We start from the raw sequence: 27,685 nt of genomic DNA on the forward strand, positions 1-27,685 counted from the left end.
ATAAGCTGGAGAACTTCTGGTGACACAGTCTCTCAATGGAAAATCAAGTGGAAAATTAAAAATGAGCCAGATCTGCTTGTAGAGTTCTGATTAAACGTATATGACTAGTAAGAGGGAAAAAAGTCACATGACTTGCATTAAAAGAGTATATAGAAGGAATTGACATTTTCTTCCCATTAGCTGGCCGAGAATAATAAATGTCAACCAATTTGAGTAATTGTACTGGGGGGACCAATACCCTCAAACTTTGGCTTTTAATTTAACTTTCCCATATGTTAAGTTTTTAAATGGCCATGACTTTTAAACCACCAGTTCCATTTGGAGTTTATCCCAAAGAAATCATCAGAGCTGTGACCAAAGATGTATAATTTTGGGGGAAAAAAAATCCTAAGTGTCTAGCTAAAGTATAAGGAATTTTTGATAGGTGGCTTTATGGTATGTATGTGTGCAGCAGGCAGTGTAAAAAAGTCTATGTGAGAAATTGTGATATATATGTAAGTGGAAAAAGCAGATTCCAAATCAGTATGTGCCTTTTGACATTCCTTTATTAAAGTAGTATATTGATACATGTAAACAGAGTTGGAGTATACTAACATTAATACTTCATAGGATTATGGATATGTCATTTTCTTTGTGTTTTCCAGTTTTCTGTAGTGACTTTATGTTACATTTGCAATCAGGTAAGGAAAAAATATTAAATCCAACTTGTATTTCAACTGCTACTGTTTTCATAGCATGGTACTGATAAAACCTGCATCAAACAGAATTAAGGTATGAGAGGATGGGAAGAAAATGTAAACTCTCTGTATAAACTTCAGATTCATATTCTGGAATTATAAAACTATATATGTTTAAAATTTTGTATCTGAAATGTACTGAAGACACTCTGGAATTTGCTCTTCCTTCCAGATCAAAACATTATTTTCAATTCTGGGTATAGCATGTATGATACAAAGTTGTGGATTGATATATAAAATAAACAACTTAGTATCTTGGATTATAAAAATTTACGTGGAGAACAAAGGCAAAAGAAAAAAATTAGTTAAACTTTCTTATAGCTTACAGCCCATTGACAAGTACTTGGGACAGGTAGGGTGACCATCCTCCAGGATCTCAACTCCCACAGTGTAATACTTCCCTAAAGGCAAAGGCAACCTTAGGCAGAAATCCAGGATCCTGTAAGTCTTCTTTAACATATGAAAATTCCTTCAGAAACTTTCTTTATCTCTACCCCCCTCAAGATAACATGTTAGCAATCATCTTCCGAGTATATGACCCACTGATGTACACCTGAAGGGTCTCATGACTCAGGTTTTTACTAGACAGTATAAATGACCTATCCTAACAACAGCTAGCCCCTCAAGGTCCTGGAAACCTTGCTTCCAAATTCCTTAGAGACTTCTGCTATCCCTAACCCCCGCCCACCTTGATAGTATATAATCAGCCATTCCTCACAATCCCAGTGCAGTGCTTTCTGCCCAGGGGTCCTGTCCCTCTGCTTTTGTAAAAGGACCTTTTTGGCACCAAAGACAGGTAAAGAATTCTTTTGTGACCATTCGCTCCCAAACCCCAAGGTTTCACATCAAAAACCATACACTATGATGACACTTAATTGAAGGAGGTATAATTAAGGAGACACTGGAAACTCAATGAGGGGGAATTATCATTTCTGTTGATTCTTAGAATTGTAAGAGAGAACAGAAATGTTCTGTGGATCAAGTTGACACTTACTTGTGGAAACAGAAATCTATTGTTCTCTGCAACCCTCTGTGTACAATGGCATACGTCAGTTACATCCCAATGAGAGGAAAACATTTTCCCATCGTTTTCTACCCCTAAAAGTTTTTTTTTTTTTTCTCATGAGTGAATTAAAAGTTGGGAAAATATGGCTGGTGTTTGGTTTCCTAGTTACAAGTGGTAGATTACATTCAAGAATTGGGGTTTTACTGGAACTTTCCTTCCACCAGTAAACTCCATGTCTAGTGTTTATCAAGTCATTCTTAATATAATTAAAAAATTTCACATTGATTTATTTATTTGCATTGGACCAAATTAAGGCTCCATTGGAAAGGTTCTGAGCCCTGTTCCCTATTTTTCTGGAAAAGCTCCATGAGACAGGGCTAGAGATTTCTTGCTGTAGCTCCAGTGCTAAGCCAGGTCTGTAGTAAGTGCATCGTAAATGCCTGTGAATACTGCCCGAAATGCATGGGTGTTGCCGTCAAGTGCATCTGACATGTCTCTGCCAGTTCTCCCCAGCATGGATTTACCAAATAAGTGCTGGGGACGTTGTGAGAGATTTTGTTTTAATAACCTTCGACACTAGGAACAAGGTGGGTTTGCCTCTAAAGGAGGAAGCTGCAACTTGTCTGCACAGAAAACGTTCCTGTATCAGGCAGTGCAAGCTGTGATGGAGTCCTTAGCCTTGAGACCATTTAGTGACTTGGTTCAAAGGGAGAGTGTTGACAGTGAACATCCTGTCACCCGGACAGGAATAGAACTCGAGTCAAGGCTTTGAGTGAGGTAGGGGAGTAAAGGCTTCCGGTGCCTGCAACTCCCCCTGAAGGTCTTGTCGCACTGCCAAAGTGACTGGAGAGCGTGGAGAATGTGCCTGTGTGTAGACCAGGTTTTGAGCGATGTGCTAGATCTCCTTTAAGGCTTTATGAATGGCACTAGGGCGGAGGTGGGTGTGTGGGGATGTCATTAAACAGAGGCCACCTTCTGTAAAATAAATCTTAATGCTAGATGAATCTTGGCCTCCTAAATTCGTATATTTCCATCATGCTTTTCAGAGGTGGGGGTAGCAGCCTGAATGGGCCCGTGAGTGAGTCCTCTCAGAAAAGGCTTTCCGCTGTCATGGTGAATTACACACTAGGTTCGCTGAGAAAGCTGGAAGAGAATGGCTAAACAGCATAGATAAGCCGTCTTGTTGATGTGGGCCGGGGAGCTGTGCCGTCTCTGTTTCTACCTGGTAAGTACCTGCCAGCCAGTGGACCTTCCTATTTAGCTGTTACCAGCAAGAACATTCCAGTGGTAAACCGCACCCTACACAGGATTCTGAAACCATTCAGTACAGAAAGCAGGGCACTTCTCAGAAGGAACCCATATTCATTTTGTTTCCTCTTGGCTTTTAAAGGCTTTAAAAAGTAAATATATTACAAACCATATTCCAGACATCGATTTAGAAAGAAAAAATCTTTTATTCCTTTCCCGTTATNAGAAATATTTAGAAAGAATTTTTAAAAATTCCTTTCTCATTATAATGGTGGAGACAGAACATTTTATTTAAGTATCATAGACTTGAACTTACACATCACACTTAGGTTGTACACAAAAGGCAAATGAGAAAAAAAGAATATTAGCACTAGGAATAGCTTTGGAGACCAGTTGGTCCAGCCCTGCTTTTCAGATGAAAAATGTAAGGCCAGAGGTTAACAGAATTACTCAACAATACAAATGAAGTTAGTTCAGTATTTTACCCATACTTCGTATACATAGTATTTCCCATGTATCACTGATGTCACAGGCAAAAAAAAAAAAAAAAAAAAAATCATGAATTTCTTGAAATTCAACGTTCCAGGCATCAGATGCTAGGTAATCACAAGAGTCCCTGACCTACTGCATTCTGGGGGGAAAAGAGGAATTTATGTTTTTTTCTTGTGATAGGGAATTTTTATTCTAGTAAAGGCCAATTCCCAACAGTTAATTTCTAGCCCTCCTTTAAAATGTACTTCTTCAGAAATTCAAGCCCTAATAGATTTCTCTAAGTTTCAACTAAGCGAAACCATTGAGGATCTTTTCATATATTCATGGGTTACTTGCCTTTCTTTTGTTGGAGGCCTGGCTGTATATCCTTTACCCATTTACAGGGAGGTTGGCGGGGTGGGGGGAGGGTTGGTCTTTGAAGTTTAACTCTCTAAATATGCCAGTTACCCTTGTCTATGATATAAGTTGTAATTTTTTCCTCCTATTTTGTCAGTTGACTTTGCTTATGCTGTTTTTTCCCTTTCTTCCATGATTTTAAAGAAAACGTCAAGTTGATGTCCAGGTCAGTCTTCATATTTATCAAGGTGAGTGTGGCAGAATAAACTCTAAAAGCAACTTAAAACCCAGAATTACACAGTAGCTATCAGTCATCATGTACAAATCTATTGTTAAATGTCCAGAAAGATTCCGGTACTTTCTAGATAGTTAGCATGGCCCGTAATGTCATCCCAAATAAATTACTGCTCTGTATGTGGCCCATTTAGGTACTCCAGGATCACCTATTTAGAGACCTGTACATTAATTTTGCAGTTCTTAAAAGTCATGGTTTCTTAGTTTATTTGGCATATTCTGAATCTATACAAAAAGTAAGTCACTTGCTTTTATAATAAAATTACTGTTTGATTTAAAAGAGTATGTTTTTATACACACAGTACAAATTGCTTTGAAATAGAGCTTAGGAAATATCCAGAGCTCATTGTTTAAGATGTTTCTCTTGAAAACCTCTTCTCCAGGTTCATTTAATACCTTCTTAATAAACAGAAAATACAATTTTTTTCCTAGTGAAAGTAAAAACTGATCTCGCTATATTTTATATCTGATCTAATAGGAGATTTTGCTCCATCGAAGAAAAAGTAATTATTTAAGAAAGACATGGGTGTATAAAGAAACAAACATAGATGAAGAAAGGTTAGCAGAAAATGAATCAAAAATTAACAGTGGTTATCACTGAGTAGTATAATTGTATGTGACTTCGTTTTTCACGTCTTCCTCCTGGATTTTGATCTTCTCGTTAATGAGGCCATTCCATAGTATGAACATTGAAAATAAGAAAGGCGAATCACAAACTTGTAAACAGAAAGCCAAAGTGATACCTTCTTCCTTTAAGTAACTGAGATCATTTGCATACCCTGAGTGCAGTCTTCCCCTAACTGGATAGTGTGTGCTTCCAGCAGAAGGACAGAGCACAAGGAGTGACTAATCCAGGCTAAGAGGAGGGAGCTTTCACTAGTCCTCGGAGCGCGTTGGCATCTTCAAGTGCACATGGCTGCGTCTCTGGGAGGTCACTTCCAAGATTTTATGAATCTCACACCTTACACTGTTGGATTGTCTCCTTTCCCACAACACTGTAATTCGAGGTGTTGTCCAGCGCTGGAGTACTTTGTCAAGGAAGGGCACTGAAATAACAGGACATTTTTATTCAGGTGACAGCACAGGTGACAACTGAACCGCCCAGAATTTGCTGCTTAAAATGGTGATACTAACATTACACATAATTACGAGTTCAGAAGAAGTGTTTTGCCCTCCTTAGTGGTTGCTGTGTAGGGCACAAGAAAATATGGCCTAAATTGAGACACTGAGTAGATAAGAGAGGGAGTAATGAAAAAGTTGACCTTTCCTCGTTGCCTTTTTTGTCAAAGGAAAAGTGTTCTCAGTGTTGAGCAACTAAATAGAAAGAGCCTTGTTCCAGAAACATAGAGGTCCCTCATAACACACCGCATAGTTCTGACTCTTTTCTGAGCCGGGTCATGGCAGAGACAGCAAACAGGAGCTGCTGGTTTGGAGCGGGGTCCGTCTCAAGAGAGTATGTCCTCCCCCTACCACAGTCAAGATTGAAAGAAGATATTGTATAGTCCAAGGGGTCCAAACGCTTCCCTGGCCATGCTGAAACCTCTCCTCTCCCTTAAGGCCAGGAAGACTGTCTTCCCCGCAGTGGAACACATCCCTGCGGAGGCCCCGCTGCTCACCTGACACCCCATATCATTCCTGCCACCTGATCCCTCCTCATTGTTTTCTTTCCACCTCACAAGACTTCCCAACATCTGTTGTTACCTGCGTCATCTTTGAACATTCTCATGTCCTTTAGCACGCAGCTGTGTCTCTGGAATCTGCCTCTTTTCCTGTATCACCCTTTCTGCCCTTTCTCCTGGCTTGGGCACAGGTCTTAAGGTTGGTACTGACTCTGACTCATTCCTTATCTATCATATCTTGCCACAGATGATTAACCTTGGTCCTGTAGAACTCTTTGGCCAAAATTCAGTCTTAAAAAGGAGATTGGAGACAAATTCATTAGGTAGGAATTCCTACCATTTTATTCAAAGTTGATCAACAGTCAATGTGCACAATTTTACGTGTACCTTGATATAAAAGAATGTTTCAAAAAAGTTGAGGATACATGAAATTTTGATCAGTTTACCCTCAACTATTGACTGTACATTTCTCATTTGATTAAATCGATACTTCAAATTGGGAGAAATATAAAAGGGGGTTTATTCGTAAGCTAGTCAAGCATGGTAAAGAAAACGCATAGGTACAGTATTGGTACAGTAAGTGATCAGTGAAGAATAGCAAATGAATGAGTGCAATAGTACTAACTGGCAACAACGATAAATGAAATTTTGAATTCTATGGGATATAAGTTTATATACAGTTTGTAACAATAAGGGAATGTTTGTCATTTGGTGGAAACCAAACCAGGATTTAATATCATACAATCAATATAATCTCAATGTATACCCTTGTAAAGTACGTGAAGAAGCTTGCAAATATTAGCCATTGGATAGAAGCTATTACAGGTAATTTTTCTATTTATAGTTTTCTGGTATTTTCTATATTTTCTAAAAGCAAATATTACTATTAAAAGAAACCATTCTAAAAGGCACAGACAGTAAGTGCTCTGAGTTCCAAAGACAGACATTCCTTTGCATCAGAGCACTTGGGGAGAGCTGCTTGAGTGAGGCAATTCTGAGCTGGGTTAATGCAAGTTTGATGGGAAGAGAAATGGTCACGTGTGTAGGTAGCTACCCTGGCAGGACTGAGGAGAAACCAGATGATCTTTTAAGTACTCTTGTGTATGTGTATTTAAATGGACTTCCGTGAAGAGAACCCTGGCCCTCGCGGTGGGCAGTTACCTCGTGTGTTTCTATGTAGTGGCAGCACAGTGGGCTGTGAGTCAGTTTCCCACAGCTTTTCCTTCAGAGTAAAGTCAAAGGATGCATCAACCTAAAAACCTTGGAGCATAAGGTGCGGCATCCCGGAAAGCATAATATTCTCTGTCTTATTTGAATCTTAAAATCTCCCGCATCGTTCGACTTCTGTTCCCCTGTGTATTTGTGTAAATATAATGCTCTTTTCCCTTGCAACTATTGGAATGACATTAGAAAAAAAATACTCCCCTAGGAAGTCATACCATGTCAAGACTTCTATGTCCTCTGGATCTACCAGTCAGTTTTCCCCAGGTATATGCAAATGCTCTTTCCAGAAGAATCAGGCTGGATGATCATTAAAGCTTCAAAAAGTTAATTAGCAATTCTGAATTTTTAAAAAGCAATGCCTATTTCATTTGCTTCCATAAACAGTCACAAAAAACAAGCTATTCAACAAAAACAAAGTGAGTACAAGCCAGATAGTAAACATAGGGATTCACACATTCTAATTAGGAGAAAGTTGACCCTACCTTCTATGTTTGTTTAGAAGATCTGAATTGCCTATATCTTGATTAACTATAAAATGCCTCTCCTACCCCCTTTCCTTAGAACTGTCCTCTGTTGAATTTAAGATTTCCGACACATTTGTCGATAAAAAATGGCAGGTTTGAATTAATGCACATTGACATATGGGAAAGAGGACAGAAAGGAAATTTATTAAAAATGTGATACTTTTGCATCTGCTTTCTACAGGAGTGGCCTAATCCCTTTTTTGGGCTTTGGTGCTGCTGTTTCTGTCAGTGTCCTTAAGGATCTGGATAGATAGAAATGTTAGGACACTTGGGCATAGCCAGAGTAAGCAAGGACTGGGCAGATGGCTCTGTACGATAAAGAAAAATGGAATTTTGAATTTACAAGAAAACCAAGAGTCAAAATGAGGTACCCTGAGAACACATTAAGATTTTAACAAAATGAACAGGTGTCTAATGTGAGAGAGGCTTAGGAAAAGGGTGGAAAGCCAAGGCTTACAGGGGGACCAAGCAGTGAGAAAATGCTGATCATATAATACAGTTTAGGGTCTGGCATTTTTCTTCTTAAGGACCAGATAGTAAATATTTTGGCTGTGGGTGCCACCCAGTCTCGCCCTTTGTGACTTCTACTCAACTCTGCTGTCACAGTGAGAAAGTAGCTGTAAGTAGGCTAACAGTGGGTGAGGCTGGGTTCCACTAAGACCTGATTTACAAAAACAGTTACTTTTAGGTTCAGTGATTTCTAATATTCAGTCCTACCTGTGTGCCACTTCAGGTTGTAGCATAATCTCCCTTTTCACCCCAATCCTTTAGCAAACCGAGAAACAGTTACCACACAACAGCTGTGCTAGTAAGCTGCTACTTTGAATTCCTGGAATGCAGGCATGAGGTGTGGTGACATGAGGTGTGGGGGACAGAAGGGAGAGGGCAGTCACAGGAGGCCAGGGGAGGCAGAGAATTCAAGGAGAGTGGGGAGCAGGGGAGGGGAAACCCAAAGCCTCCACAGGATCCTGAGGTGACCCTGTGCATTTGAGGGAAGCGGGGGACCCGGAGGCACACCCACGTGGCAAATGCTTGGGTTCCACAACAAAAACGAAAGCTTCCTTCTCAAAGGTTCATAGCGTCCCTGCACAAAAATACAAGAGTGCTTTGTGAAAACAGTGCCTGTGCATAGCGCTGACGACAGTCCTCACCCAACTCGCTGGAAACAACCAGAATCCATCAGAAACAACCACCAAGGCCTTTCCCCTCCCTGAAGTACCTTCTAACTTCCCTGGTACCAGTGATCCGACTAGAGCAGCAACATACGCGGATCCTGTTCCCATTTTCAGTGTTTGAGTTCTTGAAGACATTACGAATTCAGTATTTACATTAGGTACCTGCTGTTGTCCTGATTCGTTTGCAGAGTTTGAGGCTTTACACTGCTGTCTTCTTGAGGGTGTAAATGGGTCTTCNGTGGGAGTCAGGATCCAAAGTTTTCACAAGATAAGGAAGGGCAAACTTGCATGAGGAAGAGTAGAGGGTTGTACTGACAGGTGTTCTGGGAGGGGCTTCCAAGGATCAATGACCAAATGGTTATCTGAGGAATGGCCTAGAAGTGGTCTTGGATGCTAAGTGGTATATGGGGTGTGAGAAAATACAACCTTAGTGTATGTTGAATGAATGGCTATCCAGTTGATTGATGGTGGTTATGAAATAATAGAAAATATGTATTATTTTCTTCCCTCAGTATCTGGCACAGATCTCTGAAACACTTATATAATTTTAAGTATCGCTGAAAAAAATGTTATTATCATCTGTATTTCTTTTAGTGTGAATACTTCTCTATCCTTAATATACATCAAGGGCCTTCTTTATAATTAGGAGTTATTACATCAGTTTATGTAGTAGTGGTGGGTTTTTTGTGGGTTTTTTTTGAGGTTTTCTTTCACTTCTCTTTGGCTTTCAAGAGGAAGCAGTACAGTCATAGACATTTTCTAGGAGAATGTGGCTATACTTACCTTTTTTTGTGCTTTACAATTATCCACCAAGAACCAATGATGAATGAAAGAAAGAAGATCACGCCAAAGAAAATACCTAGGCAGTAAAACAGGGTCATTGAATGCATGGAAAATGTAACCCACAGGTTTTAAACTCTAAATAACTAGTCCCACCAGAGGTTGCCAGTGAGTTTTTTAATGTAACTATAAATGCTCCTTTTAAGAAACACCTCACACAGGCTTACCTTGAAGAGTTTCCCTCTACTCCTGGTTTAATCTAGCGCATGAGTCTTACTACCGCAGGGTCATAGATAAGGGGTGAGCAGAGCAGTTTGTAACCTTTAGTCCAAAGCAGCCTTTCAACAAATAGGTGAGAAGAGCGCGGGAGCTCCGGGCTGGGGTGCTGCGGGACCCTGCGCTCCTGTCTTGTGTAAGGCGCAGGCACAAGCTACTCTCTGTGACAAAGTCTACCACCAAACCACTGCTCTGAAATGGGCTTCGGAAATTGGTCTTTGTGGCCTCCACTGTGTGCAAGTGGGCATGACACCATCCTGAAGAAACCTCCTGGGTTATAAACCAAAGAGGAAGTTGTGCTCTCCAGCTCCGTTAGAATAGAAGGACGATTATTCATCTGTAATGATACAAAGCCAGTATAGAACCTTCGATAAGGGACACTGCTCTTTCTGCCCATGAGGATACCAGTCCTGCCGCACCATGGCCTGAATTTCAACTTACTTTCCTTCTAACTGAAATTGTAACGTAGGAAATGTTGATCTCTCCTTTTACGCTTCATTCACTGTGAGTGAATACTTACTGTTAAAGGTGGTAGAGCTCTCATCCAACCCTTCATGAAACTTACCGGCTATGAGAGCACTGCTTGTACCTGAAAGGAAGACAAAAGCCAGGACAACATCAGTCTGGCCCGCAGCATGATCGACAGGAAATCCGTCAGTAACAATTCATCCTGATTTTTTCAGCACACAGTCTAATATTTTTCTAATATAAAACGCCATTGGTTTCCCTCCCACAACCTCATCTTGTGCGCTCAGCAAAGTAGTTTTTTTTCTTTTCAACTTAAAATTTTATCATAAAAGAACAATTACAGCAGAGAATTTATAAAACAGTATAAAAGAAATACATCACACATGATGGTACTACCCTGAAAAATCTTTTACTTGGTGAATCTGTCCAAAAATTGTGGTGTACATTTTTCTAGCGTCCTACACAGACTATGCCTGCCTAACTACTTTTTTCTACATTCAGCTCCAGAAAGCTATTTCTGGAATCTGTGATTCCAGGATGCCTCTAGTAGGTCTTCAGGAACTAGAGAGCCTTAAATCAATCTTACTTTTCTAGGACTAATTCTACTTCTGTCTCTTTCAGCTTGTCAGCTCTAAAAAGAACCAGTAGAATGATAGAAGAGGGTGCAAGTTGGGGCACCTGGGTGGCTCAATCAGTTAAGTATCTGCCTTTGGCTTAAGTCATGATCCCGGGGTCCTGGATTTGAGCCCCAGCATCAAGCTCCCTGCTCACTGGGGAGCCTGCTTCTCCCTTTGCCCCTCCCCCTGCTCATGTTTTCCCTCTCTCTCAAATAAATAAAATCTTAAAAAAAAAAAAAAAGAAAAGGGTGCAAGTTCTTGGAGTCAAATTGGCTTAGTTAAAAATCAGTTTTATTACTAAATAGCCATATATTTGCCATGTTTGTTGAATTTTCTGTATCTCATTAATCTTACTTGTATATTAGCGATCACAGTACATCTAACTCATAAGATTACTCATTCCCTAGATGTTTATTGAGAACATATTATGAGCTATTTGATTCTGGATGCTGGGGACACAAGTGAATAGACAAAAATCCCTGCCCTCGTGGAACTTTTATATATTTATATAAATATATAGATATATTTCTCCCCACTTAATCTTGAAAACCACTTAATGGGACAAACTATTTTCATTACTTGAGGTATAATCATTAACTTGCTCAAGAGCTCATAGAACTAAAAGAACAAATGTAAAAGACTCAGAGAAGTGCTTGTCATAAAGGAATCACTAATAGATGGGTATTAGTTCTTGTTTACTGCTCATAATATATATTTTTTCTTCATCACGAATTTAATAGTATTCAAATAATACAGAAATATGTGAAGTAAAAATAAGAGTCCCTGTAATTTTTCTCCTGTACTGTTAAGAATTTGGCTCATTATTTAGTGGACTTCTTTTCCTAGGGCATCTGTGAAATAAAGTCTCAGGATGTAATAAACCAACAATTCTGGCTATAATCAGTATTTATCAAGGAAGCATCAGTGATTTCTTGCCTTTTTTTTTTTTTTTTTTCTTTGCCAATGTTCTCTGGAGAGCAAAATTGCTTTGGCTTAGAACCACTGATTTTTTAAAAAAATATCCTGAAATGTTCTGGTACATTCCTTTCTGGGACATTTTCCCGTGATCTAAGTTTTTACGTAGTTATAGAATCTCTCTATCTAATATTTCAACAGTGGAATGAAATGTTCAATATATGTCAACTTGTACAGTCATCACAACCACCACTACTGCTATTTGCATGATAACACTATTAACCCTTCATTATATTTGCACATATTTCTCTTCAGGCTTATGTCTTCTAATTTACTTTTTGAAGTACATAAATTCTAAGTCAAATTTGTTGACATTTTATGATTTTCTCTGTGCTATTTCTAGCTCAAAATTTGGCCTTCTTCTGTTTCATAAATATTCTTCTTATGTTTTACCTTAGCTTTTCCATGTTCACTTTTAAACTTCTCTTTCTTCCATCTGGTATTTATTATAAGATAAAAGAAAAGGGTCAAAATTTCTTCAATGCTACTTTATAGCATTTGATCATCTTTTCCTTTCCTGTGGATTGATGTCTGTTATTTTATCTGCAAGATACTTTTATTTTATTTATAATAGCCTTTATTTTATTAATATCTGCTTTGTTCCACTTATTTATAAAAATAAGTTAATTTTTTTGTGTTGGCATAAAGTGATTCATGTATTGTGGCTTTATTTTTTGTTTTAATATCTGGTAGGGCTGTTCCTCCAATTATGTGAATTTTCTCTCACAGCTACATCTTCAGAATTCTCTAAAGGCATCCAGTCAGTTCAACAGTGAGATTTTTGCCAAAGAAGTAAATATAATTTGACATTAAGGGACTGTCTGATTTATAATTTGGAACTGTTATGTGAGTCAGCTTAGTTAACGCGTTTAAGGGATTAACTATAAAAAATAGATCTTGGACAATCTTAGCATTCAATCATATATTATAACAAAGAGTTATAAAAATTGTGGAAGGCAGCCTCGCACTAATATCGCTTAAGGATGATTATACAAATTTTGCTTATCAGTGACAGATGTATACAAGTTTAGGGTTTAGGATTTTCTATCTTATATCACTTTCTAGTTGTTAGCAGAGGGCTACTCTTCTGAGCTCAATGATACATGATTTTTAAAAATTAAGTAATTAAATTTTTAATTTAATATAGTGTGTTCTTAGTTTCAGGGGTAGGGTTTAGTGATTCATCAGTTGCATACAACACTCAGTGCTCATTATACCAGGTGCCCTCCCTAACGCCCATCACCCAGTTACCCTATCCCTCCACCCACCTCCCCTCTAGCAACCCTCAGTTTGTTCCCTATAGTTAAGAGTCTCTTATGGTTTGCCTCCCTCTTCATTTTTAACTTATTTTATTTTTCCTTCCCTTCTCTGTTCATCTGTTTTGTTCTTCAATGAATAAAGAAGATGTGGTGTATATATATACAATGGAATATTACTCAGCCATCAAAAAGAATGAAATCTTGCCATTTGCAATGATGTGGATGAAACTAGAGGGTATTATGCTAAGAGAAATAAGTCAGTCAGAGAAGGACAGATACCATATGATTTCACTCATATGTGCTTTCTAAATCTGCTCTATCCAGCTGTACCAGCTTAAAATTCTGTAGTCCACATCAGTGAGGGAGACCAACTATCTTGTCTCTGTACCTTGGAAAGTGCTCCCTCATTTGTGTTAAAATATTCTTGAAGGCCTGCTCTACCACTGATATGCTCCTGAACTTTAAGGTCCACAGTCTATAAACAAATCATTACTGTGCCACACAATCAACAATAGAGCAATATAGACAAAAAAGGGTTCAGAGGGGTTCCTGAGGAGAGATGAATGGGTTGAGCGGTGTGAGAAGAGCAAGACTTGCCTTACTTTCATTGCTAAGGGCTTTCTGGGAAGAATTAGGAGCTCCTGTTGTGCTCCTTAGCTCTTAGCAGGTGCTATAAACATCACACCACATTCAATGACAGTATAGATGAATGAATGAATAGTAACCATGACTAAGGAAGGACCTACATTTCTTGCAGCTCCATTGACTAGATGTACATATGGCCAGAGGAGGGTTCCATGTGTCATCTGCCTGGCACTGGCTCTGGGGACTGCCTTTCAGTGTATACCCATCTTCACACTCAAAAGTTATATTATCTCCATAGCGATACACTTTTCTCATTTCCAGGTCCTTCCGGATTCCATTCATCAATTCTGGGAGGATACATGTTACCTCTGAAATTAGAAAAATGAGAAGGAAGTTCATATTTTATTGTTCTTTTTTAAAGATTTTATTTATTTATTTATTCGACAGAGATAGAGACAGCCAGAGAGAGAGGGAACACAAGCAGGGGGAGTGGGAGAGGAAGAAGCAGGCTCACAGCGGAGGAGCCTGATGTGGGGCCCGATCCCATAACGCTGGGATCACTCCCTGAGCCGAAGGCAGACGCTTAACTGCTGTGCCACCCAGGCGCCCCGATGTTTTATTGTTAATTGTTAGTTGAAACTGCCATAATGGAGAGATGTATGACCCTAAACTACTTTGCCTTCAGCAAAGATGAGTCATGTTTTCAATCAAGAACTACTGAGACCCGCTCAGCATCTTAGGATTTTAAATTCTCTGACTTTTCATTTCTTGGGTAAAATAAGGAAATATGGAATGTACTACACATCCACTTTTAAATATTGACACGTCTGCAGCTGTGGAAAGGTTGGGAATTATGATAACCATGTTCTAACTCTGGATCCACTTGTGTCACACTGGAAGGAAACAGGAATATCACATTAACTCTCTTTAGGTATGCAACAGATACCGGCATTCTGCTTCTTGATTATCAAGTGCTTGTTTCTGGCTCATTTCTACGCATAAACTAGGAAGCTAGTAAATCATGATTCTAAATTTAAAATGTAAGTTTTCTACTTTCTTTTATCTTATTTAGCTTATTCTATGTTTTGCTTTCTTTCTCTGCCCAGCTATTGATACCTTCTTCAGCTTCAAGCAAAGCCTGCTTTTTGGTTGTAATTATCCCAACATGAGGCTAAATTATTTTCTTCTGTATAGGAACCAACAAGGTAATGTGATATTTTCCCAAAGTATGGTCTGTGGTCTTCCTACAGCAGAATATACTGATGAGTTTGTTAAAAGTAGACCAAACCCCAGCTTAAAATGTCAGAATCAGAGTTCTTACGAATGGCGCTTGAGATCCTAATCTTAACGAGGTTCCTGGCTGATTTTGCTAATGCTGAAGACCCACAGTGACCACGATAAAGCATGTTCGAAGAGGACAGTTATTAAGACAAAATGAATTTTACTTGAAAGCAGCCGCCAAGAGAATAGAATAATACCCTTTTGTTTTCAGGAGAAGAACCTTCTCAGAGTCTTAATTGGAACACTTAATCTTTGAAGTATTCCCTGAATCTTCCTACTTCTCCGTGCAACTAAAGCAAGGAAGGGTAAGCGTTCCTATTTCTGTAGAGATATAGGGAGTCCGCAGTCTATGCAGTCCATTCTTGCAAATAAATACAGGAGAGCCATTTAACCATCTCTGTAGAGATTTTCTCTCTACATTTCCTCTCTCTCTAAAATCAGAGGGTGGCTAGCGAAGAAGTCTCACTTTTAGGTTGGGGAGGGCCCTCTGGTCCTATAACCACCAAGGCAGTCATAGGACTAACAGCTCCTTAACACTTGAAACATGGGCATGTCTGAAGTCCCTCCTACCTCATCCCTGCCCTTAGCTTAGTTTTCTAAAAAAGAAAAGAGACAAAAAGCAAATTGCTAACTTAGAGTTGTGCAAAGTCAAAAGAACCACATTTGAAAGGAGAGAGAATATAGTGCAGTGTTTAAAAGCATGGGCTGGGCAGTGGCCCAATGCTGGCACCACCACCCATAAGCTGCACACCGTGGACTAGTTACTGGGTCTCTCAATTCCCTCTTCCGTAGAACAGCAAGAATAATCCCACCTCATCAGACTCTTTTGGAGACTAACACAAATAATTTTTATTAAAGGCCTCAGTACCATGCTTAGTCACAGAATATTATTTTTAATTCCATATTTTGTAGTTTTAAAGAATATTGCCAACAAAAGATTTTAAGTGTATGCAAACATAGACAGGAGTAAGGGCAGTAATTCCTGGAACTCTTTCTAGGGAAGAGATGAAATGAGCACTTCACCTTTGGTCTTGGAAATTACAGTAAGGACCCATATTCAGTAATTCCAGGAATTAATTGCTCTCAACTTTGCTCCATGCTTCAATTTTCCTCACTGAAAAACTGTGCTTCTAGCCTCTTATTTAAGGTATTTGTGAGGACCACTTGTGACCCTCTGAGGTCCTTCTGAGCTGAGATATATTATTGGTTAAAAGCCTGCAAGTCATTTTAAATTGGTGTTTGATGTCTACTGTATTACTGGAAATTCCAACAGTTCTTCCTGCTAATTTGGTAGAGCAGAGACTCCTTGGGTAGCCTCCTTCCCATCTTTTTTTCCCCCTGCTTTTCTCCCTCCCTTATTGACACTCATTTCACAATCTTCTCAGAAAGATCTCTCAACCTTATCAAACTCATACATCAATTTTCCATTAAAAAACCCAGCAGGAATAAGAAACACCTTTGCAATAATGATCAAATTGGCTCCAGGTTCCCTGGTATGTGCAGAATATGAAGGCTCTTCCCACCAACAAGTAGCCTGGGTCACAAGTGTAGTTGACGATCATCCCAGGAAGATAAGGAGACGCATGCCCTTCAATGTAATGCCCATTGTGGATCTTGGGCGGATGTGGGCATCCTAAGAACAAGATCCCCCCCAAAACACAAGAAAAGACATTCAATTAAACAAAGAAGTACAAATACACCAACATATCTAATAACATCTTTGACTATTAGAGACACAGGAAGACCCAAGGCAGGCAAGGTCCCAAGGCACTACTTATTTACCGAGCAGTGGGAAGACTGACTCTTTAAATGTAGACCTTCAGCCTTTAAACAGGATCACCTATATTCTCCACCTGCAAACGGCATCAGAGAGGAGTACCACCCCAATCTATAAACGACCCTTCAGTGCTGTCTGTCCTCATTGGTGCACAGAGCTTGTGTGGACAATCACAGCCACGTTTGAGCCCCCGATTGTCAGGCACTGTCATTTAATGCCAGACTGATAGGTAAAAGGAAGGAGTTGCCAAGAGCACAGCCTTGAACTCCACTTCTCTAGGGCATCTTGAATTCCCATTGCCAAAAGTAAGACGAAGGGTCAACAAAATGCAGTGACAGGCTGAGCAGAACACTTAGAAGGAGCAAAAGGAATACAAACCCCTGCACTGGAGTTTCTTTACTTATTTCCACTGCATCAAATCTGAAGTAAAATACAGCCATCAACATGTGCTTTTTGCTCTGCACACCCATCTATCCAATAGCAATACAACTTTTTTTTTTTTAAGTAGGTTCTATACTCAGAAGGGAGCCTGATGCAGGGCTGAACCCACAACCTGGGCTGCTCAACTGACTGAGCAGAATTGGCTGCTCAACTGACTGAGCGACCCAGGCGCCCCAAAATACAACTTGGAATAGAGATGGCAGGAGAGAGTGTTTTCTTTGGCGTTTGTTTTTAGTGTTTGAAAATAGTCTGTATAAAGTCTGGGCCTTACTGATTCTCCCCACTCTCTCCCTCCTCCTCTTCTCACTATCCCACACTCCTCACCTCAGTGGGAAGGGCCATCAGAGTACCACCAGTTGGGACACAGCATGGCACATCTAGAACCCAGCTGTTATTTGCCCAGCAGGTAATTCTGTGTCTAACTTTTATAAGAAAGCCATGTTCCCAAGCAAAAATGACTGTCCCCATAGCAATAGAGAGGTTCGCGCCTAGATATTCTGATCTATGTGGGGCATAGGGAAATGTGCACTGACCTGCAGGACCAGCGAGTTCACAGCGGGGGGCAGGGCTGCTCCAAACCCCGTTCCCTTGATCATCACTTGTGCAGAGGATGGTGCTCTCCCCAATGAGGTTGAAGGTCATCCCTCTGGCTGGGTGGTGGTCACACGCGTAAGTAATTTCCTTTCCATAGGGAATGTCTCCCTGAGAAGTTCCGGTGTGGTGCCCATTAAGGATAGACGGAGGATTTGGACAGAAGATTTCTAGAAAGAAAGCAAGAGCTTTAGGTCCATTAGAGTTTCAATCAAAATGATCATACAACCATGGGGCCCTGGGACTATGTATTTTTGCCCTGAGAACACAACTAAGGTGGGTGGATTTGAATATGTAAGACTTTTTCAGAGAAGGAACTAACTGAAGTGAGACTTAATTATAGTTTATTGCAAAAGTCCAAGACCCTCCAGGTAGCTAAGATTCAATTTGAATGGTAATTAATTTGTTTTTAAGCAGCTATCGTTTGCCTGCTTGATGTCTGGCATAAAGACAGTCCTTGGTTGACATTGGGGGTATAAGACAGATGAGGTTGGCCCTCAAAGATCTGAAGTTGCAAAGAAATCTTACTGAATCCTCATTAAACATAGACTATTGTTTTCAGCAGATGTAAATGTTATGTGATGATTCAAGACCAGTACCATCTGTATCAATACCAAATACACAATAGTGTCTTCAGAATACACTGATTCCTATCGGGCTCTTTAAGCCAGATTACGTGGCTCTAGGAGCCTTTTAAAAATTTTTTTCCTTTTGTTTTTTACTTTCTTCCAAGTGACCGGCTGTGATTTCTTTCTGCTTTTAGTGTATCTGTTTCTAGCAATTCTCTCCCTAAAACTAATTTGATGCTTTGAATCTGATGAATTTAGGAATAGATGCCCAAGCCTGTCAGAATTGTGTGAATAAACAAGTGAAGGCCTTTATACAACGAACAGTGATTGACTTCTCCTATCTGGATTTTATCTGTTTGTGTTTATCTAAAGCTTACTTATGTATTTTTTTATAATAATATTTTTTTATTATATTATGTTAGTCACCATACAGTACATCCCTGGTTTTTGATGTAAAGTTCCATGATTCATTAGGTGCGTATAACACCCAGTGCACCATGCAATACGTGCCCTCCTTATGTATTTTAATTTCAGATTTATATGTCTCAGGAAGGCAGTTTGTTGGATATCTGAGTTTTATTCATATTGGATGTTCTTATAAAGTTCCATCACAATCCCATAAGACGTCCAAATAGATTTCTAGCACGATATTTTAACAGAATCCAGATTAAAGGGGCGATTCACAACTGAACAAAGGTGGTTCTGTATATGACATTTCTGTGCATCTGTGCTTCAGAAAGTAGGTGGACAGTATTTCAGAGGCTGCTGTGGATCCAAGGGAGTTGGAATCCAAGGGAAGGGGGGGTATTGCCCCACCCACATTTGCTGCAATTGAGGGAAAAGCAGACCTGGAGAGAGCCAAACCTGGTGGACATGCACCAGAGATAGAGAACTCGCAGAGATCCAGGCAGCCTGAAGGGAGAAGCAGGTGCCCCGCAGGCAGGACAGAGAGGAGTTCGGAGGCAGAGGAGGAAGGTCTTGAGGAGCCAGCTCCCTCTCAGGGCCAGAGACCTCCCTCACAGAGGAGGTGGATAGCGAAAGTGGTGAGTCACTGACTGGACCCAATTCTCCCCAGCTGCACAGATTTCTGAGAGGGGACCTCTGCAACTGGGGGAGAGAGGAAAGGGAGGGAGAGGCAGACAAGAATAACAAAGGGCATTGACAGAACCTGTTCCCTGGCCGTCATCTTTTTTTTTTTTTAATTATATTATGTTAGTCACCATACAGTACATCCCTGGTTTCTGATGTAAAGTTCGATGATTCATTAGTTGTGTATAACACCCTGGCCATCATCTTTGGGATTTCAGCAGGTCTGCCCTCAGACCTCTGGGAGTACTCCGACTTGAGGATCCCCCCCACCGTTGGGTTGTGGACACGCACAAAGCAACAGGTGCTAAACCTACACCTCCCCCAACTCTGCCATCAGCTTCTCCTACACCAGCTTTTTAAAACCAGTGCTCCCCAGCGTAGCCCAGAGCCGATGCAGGTTGAGAAACCAAAAACTAGAGTTAGAGCGCCGCCTTCTGGAAGTAAAAGGAATGGTTTTTAATTGCAGTAAACAACTAAGTAAAGGTACGTGCTACTTCAAACGGGATGGCAGAGACACATTTTGTCAAACACTGAAAAATGACAGGATCATCATATGGCAAAGAGGAAAAGGTTATTCTCCAGCCATCGATCTCAGAGGCATGGAATGTTGCAATCTAAATGATAGAGATCTCAGAACAGCTGTTATGAAGAGATTCGGTGAGCTACAAGAAAATTCAGAAAGACAATTAGATGAACTCAGGAATAAAATTAATGAACAGAAAGAGTTCTTTATCAAGGTGTGTGTGTGTGTGTGTATATATATATACACCATATATATATATATATATATATATATATATGACAGAATATTACTCAGCCATCGAAAAGAATGAATCGTGCCATTTGCAACCATGTGGATGGAGCTAGAGTGTATTATACTAAATGAAATAAGTCAGAGAAAGACAAATACCATATGATTTCATTCATATGTGAAATTTAAGAAACAAAACAGATGAACATTTGGTATGGGAAACAACAAAAAAAGAGGTAGAGGGAAACAAACCATAAGAGACTGTATTTTAAGATTCTATTTATTTACTTGAGAGAGAGAGTGTGAGAGAGCATGAGCTGAGGGAGGGGCAGATGGAGAGGGAGAGACAGACTCCCCGCTGAGCAGGGAGCCCGATATGGGGCTTGATCCCAGGACTCTGGGATCATGACCTGAGCCAAAGGCAGATGCTTAACCAAATGAGCCACCCAGGTGCCCTCATAAGAGACTTTCAGCGATAGAGAACAAACAGGGTTGATGGAGGAAGGGGGGGGGATGGGATAGATGGATGATGGGTATGAAGGAGGGCACTTGTTATGATGTGCACTGGGTGTTGTATATAAATGAGGAATCATTGAATTCTACTCCTGAAGCCAATATTGCACTGTATGTTAGTTAACTAACTAGAATTTAAATAAAAATTTGCAAAAAAGAGTTCTTTATCAAAGAGACTAAAATTAAAAAAAAAAAAGAACCAGACACAACTAAACCACTCTTTTATTTATGCACAATCAAGTTTTCTGTTTCTCTAAAACAAACAAACCAACAAACCAGACAGAAATTCTGGAGATGATAAATTCAATGAATCAGATGAAGAATAGATTAGAGAGTTAAGGAAATAGGACAGATCAGATTGAAGAACAGATTAGTGACCTGGAGGATAGAAATTTAGAAATAACTCAGGAGACAGAGCTAAGATTTTTAAAAAGTGATGAAACCCTATGAGAGGTATTAGATATGAGAAAAGCAAATATAAGAACAATTGGTCTACCAGAAGAAGAAGAGAGGGAGAAGGGAGCAAGAAGCGTCTTTAGTAAAATAATAGCCGAGAATTTTCCTAACATGGGGAAGGAATTAAACATACAAATCCAAGAAGCTAATAGAATACCCTATTTTCTCATTGCAAAAAGACCCTCCCCAAAATATCTTGTGATGAAACTGTCAAAAACCGATGATCAAGAAAGAATCTTTAAAGCCACCAGGGGGAAAAGAAAAAAGCAACCTGCAAAGGAAGCCCTGTTAGGTTACCAGCGTACTTCTCAGCAGACACTCTATAGAACAGGAACAAGGAATGATAGATTCAAAGTGGTGAAAGAAAAATTGCCAGCCAACAATACGTTCTCTAGCAACGTTAGCCTTCAGCTATGAAGGAGAAATAAAGGCTTCCCTGAAAAACAAAAACTGAGGGAGGGTCACCACCACTAGTCCTGCCTTACAAGAAATGTTGAAAGAATCTCTCCATCTGAAATGAAAAGACATCAATGAGTGACGTAACAAGTGAAAGTACACAGTGCTCTAGCAAAGGTGAAAACTAAACAGAAAACCACAACTCTATTGGAATGGTGTGTTAACCACCTAATTATAATATAAAAGCTTACAGAAAAGAGCATTCAATAGAACTGTATCTGTATGATTTCTCAATGAATTCACAGCGTATAAAGAGGTAAACTAACAACAAAAATATAAAAGGGGAGGAGTAGGGAGCTGGAAGCTTTGTAGGTAAATGAAGATAAGGCGTTATCAGCTCTGAAGCTGGCGAGGTCCGGAAGCCTGGGTAATCCAGGTTCTGTTGGAGAAGCCAAGCTTCCCAGAGAATGTTTCAGAAAAAGTTAGGTGGAATGGGGGCGTTTCACAGACTCCTAAGAGACCTCCAGAGAAGACATGGCTTCCCGAGAAAACACAAAGAGGACAAACAAAGTGCTAAGAATAAGTGAGCTGGATGCACTTGAACTTAACAAGGCTCTGGAACAGCTGGTTTGGCCCCAGTTTACTCTGTGCTTTCATGGAATTAGCCCTTAGCCCACTTTGAACCACAGGTGAAAGTATTCTTGTGGCTTGTCTTGTGGCGATTCACCGTTTACTCTAAAAATGCCACCGTGGGACAGTGCATTTTGCATATGCAGTACAAAAATGATGTTTCCCTGAAGCCCAGGTACCAGCCGCTGTAGCGAGAAGAGTGCTGCTATCACCTGTTTCGAAACCGCCATTTGGCCTCATTTGGGAAAGCCAGGCCATGCGTGAATATCATGGTTGGACTTTTGAAATTAGGTGGGCTGATTAATTTCCCGATTTTCCTTCAGAGGGGCAAGTTTGCAACTTAGAACGTTCCCTAGGCAGTCGTTCTGTATGTCACAAGCCCTGAAACTAAACGTGAAGCTGCCTTTGAGTATATGACCAGGGACTTCCCTGGGATGGTTTTGCTGAGTTTCTGATTTTTCTCTCACCACTTATTAAAACCCAGAAGTTGAAAGCTAAGTGATCTTCATGGTGTGTTCCTCTTACTGGTGCTTCTAACAGTGGCAATCCATCAGCCACCAGCAGCAAACAGTGTTCTCTGTGTGGAGAGCGGCCCCCAAGGCTCGCACCGTAGGATGTGAGCATATCTTCTGTTACTGCTGTGTGAAGAGTAGTTTCTTATTTAACGGGTACTTTCCTTGTCCTAAGTGTGGCAAAGACGTACACAGTCTGCAGCCACTGAAACCAGGAATCGAGATGTCAGAAGTGAATGCGCTTTAGAAACTAAGATTGTTTCCTCTGAGGAAAACTGTGTTATGTTCCAATCCTTAATATTAGTCATCCTAAGCATACCGTTTAGATGTCTTTTATGAGGGGATGTGCTTCTCAGCCACCGTCTTCTGTTCCTTTCCAAGCATGAGGAAATTCTAATCACCAGGAACCACATAATTCTGAATATATTATGTAAATAATAATGTTTATTTTTCTCTAAGTCATTGTATTCAATTCTTAATGTCGAGAATAATGGACAGTTTTTGTCAGACTAATAAAAATGCTCTTTCATTTTGCTAGTTCCTAGAAAGAGGTTAGAGCCTAAAATGATTTTGGAGACTCTGGGATGAGTGTGTATTTATTTTCAGAGATGGCATTATAACATCATAATCTGACAATGATGAGACCCTGGTGTTTTGAGCCTTAAGATCTAGTGGCCCCAGTTGTAATTTTAAGCTTTTCTCTAAACCCTATTTTTGAGGGGTTCAGTTGGCTTCATTCTCAGGCAAAGTGATGGCCACCAGCAACTCCAGACTGGTGTTCTGCCGCTTTCTGATCCCCTGGAGAGAGAGCTTCTTGAGTAATAGTTCCAGCTAAGTCCAGGAGCCCATTATCATCGGTCTGCCTGGGATTACACATTTGTGAAGCAGGACAGAAAATGATTACTCTTGATTACTAGATGTGTACCACGTGGGCCCATAGTAGGAGAGCAGGCAGTTCACCGCAGGAAACCCAGGTGCCGTTACAAGAATAGTGGATGTTGGACAGCTAAAAACAACAGATTCCTACCGGAGTCTACATTTGCCTTTTTTATATCAAAAGTCTGTATGCATTCTTTAATTTTACCAGTGATCTGATTTGATCTGGACATACGTAACTGAATGGCTGAGTTAGACTGCAGATTTAAAAGGGTTAATAAATCAAGATTTTCTTATACCAACAACAACAAAAGATCAGGCGTTATCAACATAAAAGGACTATTTCTTCTATGAGACGTTTTGTGTAAGCCACGTGGTAAACCCAAAGCAAAAATCTCGAGTCATGAAACATAGAAAATGAGGAGGGTGACCAGATCACCATAGGAAACCACCATTTTGCAAAGATAAACAGAAACAGAAAAAGAAACAAAGGAACAAGACAGCCAGAAGACAAATGAAGCGATGACAGTAATAAGTCCTTATGTAGCAATAGTTACTCGAAATACAAATGGATGAATTCATCAATCACAAGGCACAGAGTAGCTGAATAGATCAGAAATAAGACTATATGCAGCCCACAGGAAATTCATTTCAGCCCTGAAGACACACATAGACTCAAAGTGAAGGGATGGAGAGGATATTCTATGCAAGTGGAAATCAAAAGAACGTGGGCATACTCATACATTATATAAGACAAAATAGACTTCATGCCAAAAATGATAACAAGAGACAAAGAAGGTCATTATAAAATAATAAAAGTTCAATCTATGTAGAAGATATAATAATCGTAAGTATATACATACCCAACATCGGAGCACTAAATCTATTAGGCAGAAACACAGAGATCTAAAGGGAGAAATAGACAACGATATAGTAATGGTAGGGGACTTCAGTTCCCGTCCTGTGAGCAATGGATAGATCAGACAGAAAATTAACAAGGAAATATTGGAATTGAACCATACTGGAGAACAAACGGACCCGACAGTCAGATATAGACTCTTCCATCCAATAGCAGCAGAATACGCGTTCTTCCTGAGTACACACAAAGCATTTTCCAGGATAGATCATATGACAGGGACAAAAAAAAAAAATCTCAGCAAATCTAAGATGACTGAAATCATACCAACTATTTTTTTCTGACCACGGTAGAAATATTCTTTTTCTAGAAATCTACAAGAGGAAAATTGGAAAATCTATATGGAAACTAAAAACTATGTGGAAACTAAACAACCCACTTCTGAACAACCATTGGATCAAAGAAGGAATAAAAAAGGGAATAAAAAATGATCACAAGACAAATAAAAATGGAAATACAACACACTGTATCTTATGAGACGTAGCAAAAGCAGTTTTTTTTAAAGATTTTATTTTTATTTATTTGACAGAGAGAGAGAGCACAAGCAGGGGGAGTGGGAGAGGAAGAAGCAGGCTCCCATTAGAGCAGCGAGCCCAATGCAGGGCTCGATCCCAGGACCCTGGGATCACGCCCTGAGCCAAAGGCAGATGCTTAATGATGAGCCACACAGGTGCCCCAGCAAAAGCAGTTCTAAGAGGAAAGCTTATAGTGATAAAAGCATATATTAAGAAATTGGAAAGATCTCAAATAAACAACCTAACTTTACATTTCAGGGAACCAGAGAAAGAAGAACAGATTAAGTCCAAAGTTATCAGAAGAAAGGAAACAATAAAGATCAGAGTGGAAATAAATGAAGTAGAGAATAGAAAAACAATAGACACTATCAGCAAAACTAAAAGCTGGTTTTAGGTAAAAATAAACAAAACAAACAAACTTTTAGCCAGACTAACTAAAGACAGAAAGAGAGAGAAGGAGACAGAGGGAAGACTCAAATAAAATTAGAAACGAAAAAGGAGACATTACAAAAGAAATACATAGGACCATAAGACACTATTATGAATAATTATATGACAACAAATTAGATAACTGAGAAGAAATGGATCAGTTTCTAGAAACATAAAACCTACCAAGACCAACTCAGGAAGAAATAGAAAAACTAGGGGTGCCTGGGTGGCTCAGCTGGTTAAGCGTCTGCCTTTGGCTCAGGTCATGATCCTAGGGTCCTGGGATTTAGCCCCCTTGGTGGGCTTCCTGCTCAGCAGGGAGCCTGCTTCTCCCTCTCCCTCTGCCTGCTGCGTCCCCTGTTTGTGCCTTCTCTCTCTCAAATAAATAAATAAAATCTTAAAAAAAAAAAAAAGAAAATCTGAAGGGACCAATAACTAGCAAAGAGAATAGACTCAGTAATCAAAAACCTCCCAACATAGAAAGCTCTAGGGCTGATAGCTTCACTGATGAATTCTACCAAACATTCAAAGAAAAATTAATATCAACCCCTCTCAAACTTGTCCAAACATCTGCAGAGATGAGAATATGTCTAAACTCATTCTATGAGTCCAGCATTAGATTACCCTGACACCAATGCCATATCAGGACACCACAAGAAAAGTAAACTATAGACCAATATCCCTGATGATATAGATGCAGGGTTCTGAATAAGATATTAGCAACCCCAATTCAAGAACACACAAAGGGGGGGCGCCTGGGTGGCACAGCGGTTAAGCGTCTGCCTTCGGCTCAGGGCGTGATCCCGGCGTTATGGGATCGAGCCCCACATCAGGCTCCTCTGCTATGAGCCTGCTTCTTCCTCTCCCACTCCCACTGCTTCTGTTCCCTCTCTCGCTGGCTGTCTCTATCTCTGTCAAATAAATAAATAAAATCTTTTAAAAAAAAAAAAAAGAACACACAAAGAGGGAGATTTATCCCTAGGTGCAAGAATGCTTCAACATATACAAATCAATAAATGTAACACGTCACGCTAATAAAATGAAAATTTTAAAATCATACGATCATCTCAATAGATGCAGAAAGGAACATTTGACAAAATACAACATCCTTCATGATAAAAACACTTGGCAGATTGGGTATAGAAGGAACATACCCTAATGTAATAAAGGTCATATGTGACAAACCCATGCCTAACATTATACTCAATGGAGAAAAATGGAAAGTTTTTTCTCTAAGGTCAGGAACAGGACAAGGGTGCCCACTCTCACCACTCTTTTTCAATGTGGTACTGGACATCCTTGCTAGAGCAATTAGGCAAGACAACGAAATAAAGGTACACAAATTGGGAAGGAACAAGTAAAAATGTCACTATTTGCGGATGGTATTATTCTGTATACTGAAAATCCAAAAGACTCAAACAAAAAACATTTGGAACTAATCAGTGATTTCAATAAAGTTGCAGGATATGAAATCAAGATGCAGTAATCAGTTGCATTTCTATACACTAAGAATGAAACATCCAGAAAAGAAATCAAGAAAACTTTCCCATTAACAATAACATCAAAAAGAATAAAATACTTAGGAATAAACTTAACCAAGGAAGTGAAAAACCCGTACAATGAGAACTACAAGACCCGGCTGAAAGAAATCAAACAAGACACAAACAAATGGAAAGGCAACCTGTGTTCATGGATTGGAAAAATAAATATTGCAAAAATGTCTATACTACCCAAACCCATCTATAGATTTGATGCAATCCACATCAAAATACCAATGGCATTCTTAATAGAAATAGAAAAAAACAATCTTAAAATTTGTCTGGAACCACCATGTAAACACAAATCAATAAACAAAGATCCAGATTAGCTAAAGCAATTTTGATGAAAAAGAACAAAACTGCAGGTATCATACATTCTGATTTCTACAGAACTTTTTTCTACAAAACTACACTACAAGGCTACAATAATAAAAACAGTATGGTACTGGCACAAACTCAGATACATAGGCCAGTAGAACAGAATAGAGAGCCCAGAATGAAATTTCTGGTTATACAGCCAATTAATAGTTGACAAGAGAGCCAAGAGCACCACTCACAAAAATTCCCTCCAAATGGATCAAAGGCCTAAATATGAGACCTGATACCATAAGACTCCCAGAAGAAAGTGAAGAGAAGAGTGTCTTTGACATTGGTCTTGGCAATGACTTTTTGGATATGACACTAAAAGCACAAACAACAAAAGCAAAATCAACAAATGGGACTACAAGAAACCTGAAACATTTTGCACAGCAAAAGAGAAAATTAGCAAAATGAAGGGGCAACCTATAGG

The 27,685-nt window shown here is 39.6% G+C and overlaps 1 protein-coding gene, 1 long non-coding RNA gene and 1 pseudogene across 4 annotated transcripts in view; 1 reads left to right on the forward strand and 2 right to left on the reverse strand.

Moving 5' to 3' along the window:
* Positions 1 to 27,685, reverse strand: part of LOC100480199 (complement receptor type 1-like) — a 79,216-nt gene that overhangs the window by 40,392 nt on the left and 11,139 nt on the right. For all 3 annotated transcript variants that reach the window (XM_034666944.1, XM_034666943.1, XM_034666945.1), the window contains 5 exons: positions 17,648 to 17,875; positions 16,353 to 16,529; positions 13,777 to 13,983; positions 10,277 to 10,300; positions 9,439 to 9,514 (listed from right to left, as the gene is read on the reverse strand). In XM_034666944.1, coding sequence (XP_034522835.1) covers positions 9,439 to 9,514; positions 10,277 to 10,300; positions 13,777 to 13,983; positions 16,353 to 16,529; positions 17,648 to 17,875 — 712 coding nt within the window. The remainder of the gene's footprint in view (positions 1 to 9,438; positions 9,515 to 10,276; positions 10,301 to 13,776; positions 13,984 to 16,352; positions 16,530 to 17,647; positions 17,876 to 27,685) is intronic.
* Positions 3,258 to 8,889, reverse strand: LOC117803441. Its single transcript, XR_004627308.1, has 2 exons — positions 7,172 to 8,889; positions 3,258 to 6,023 (listed from the first exon to the last, which is right to left on the reverse strand). It is a non-coding gene; the product is annotated as an uncharacterized LOC117803441 (long non-coding RNA).
* Positions 21,701 to 23,196, forward strand: LOC109490705 (annotated as a pseudogene).

The sequence above is a fragment of the Ailuropoda melanoleuca genome, chromosome 8, assembly GCF_002007445.2.
Source record: "Ailuropoda melanoleuca isolate Jingjing chromosome 8, ASM200744v2, whole genome shotgun sequence".
Lineage (NCBI taxonomy): Eukaryota > Metazoa > Chordata > Mammalia > Carnivora > Ursidae > Ailuropoda > Ailuropoda melanoleuca.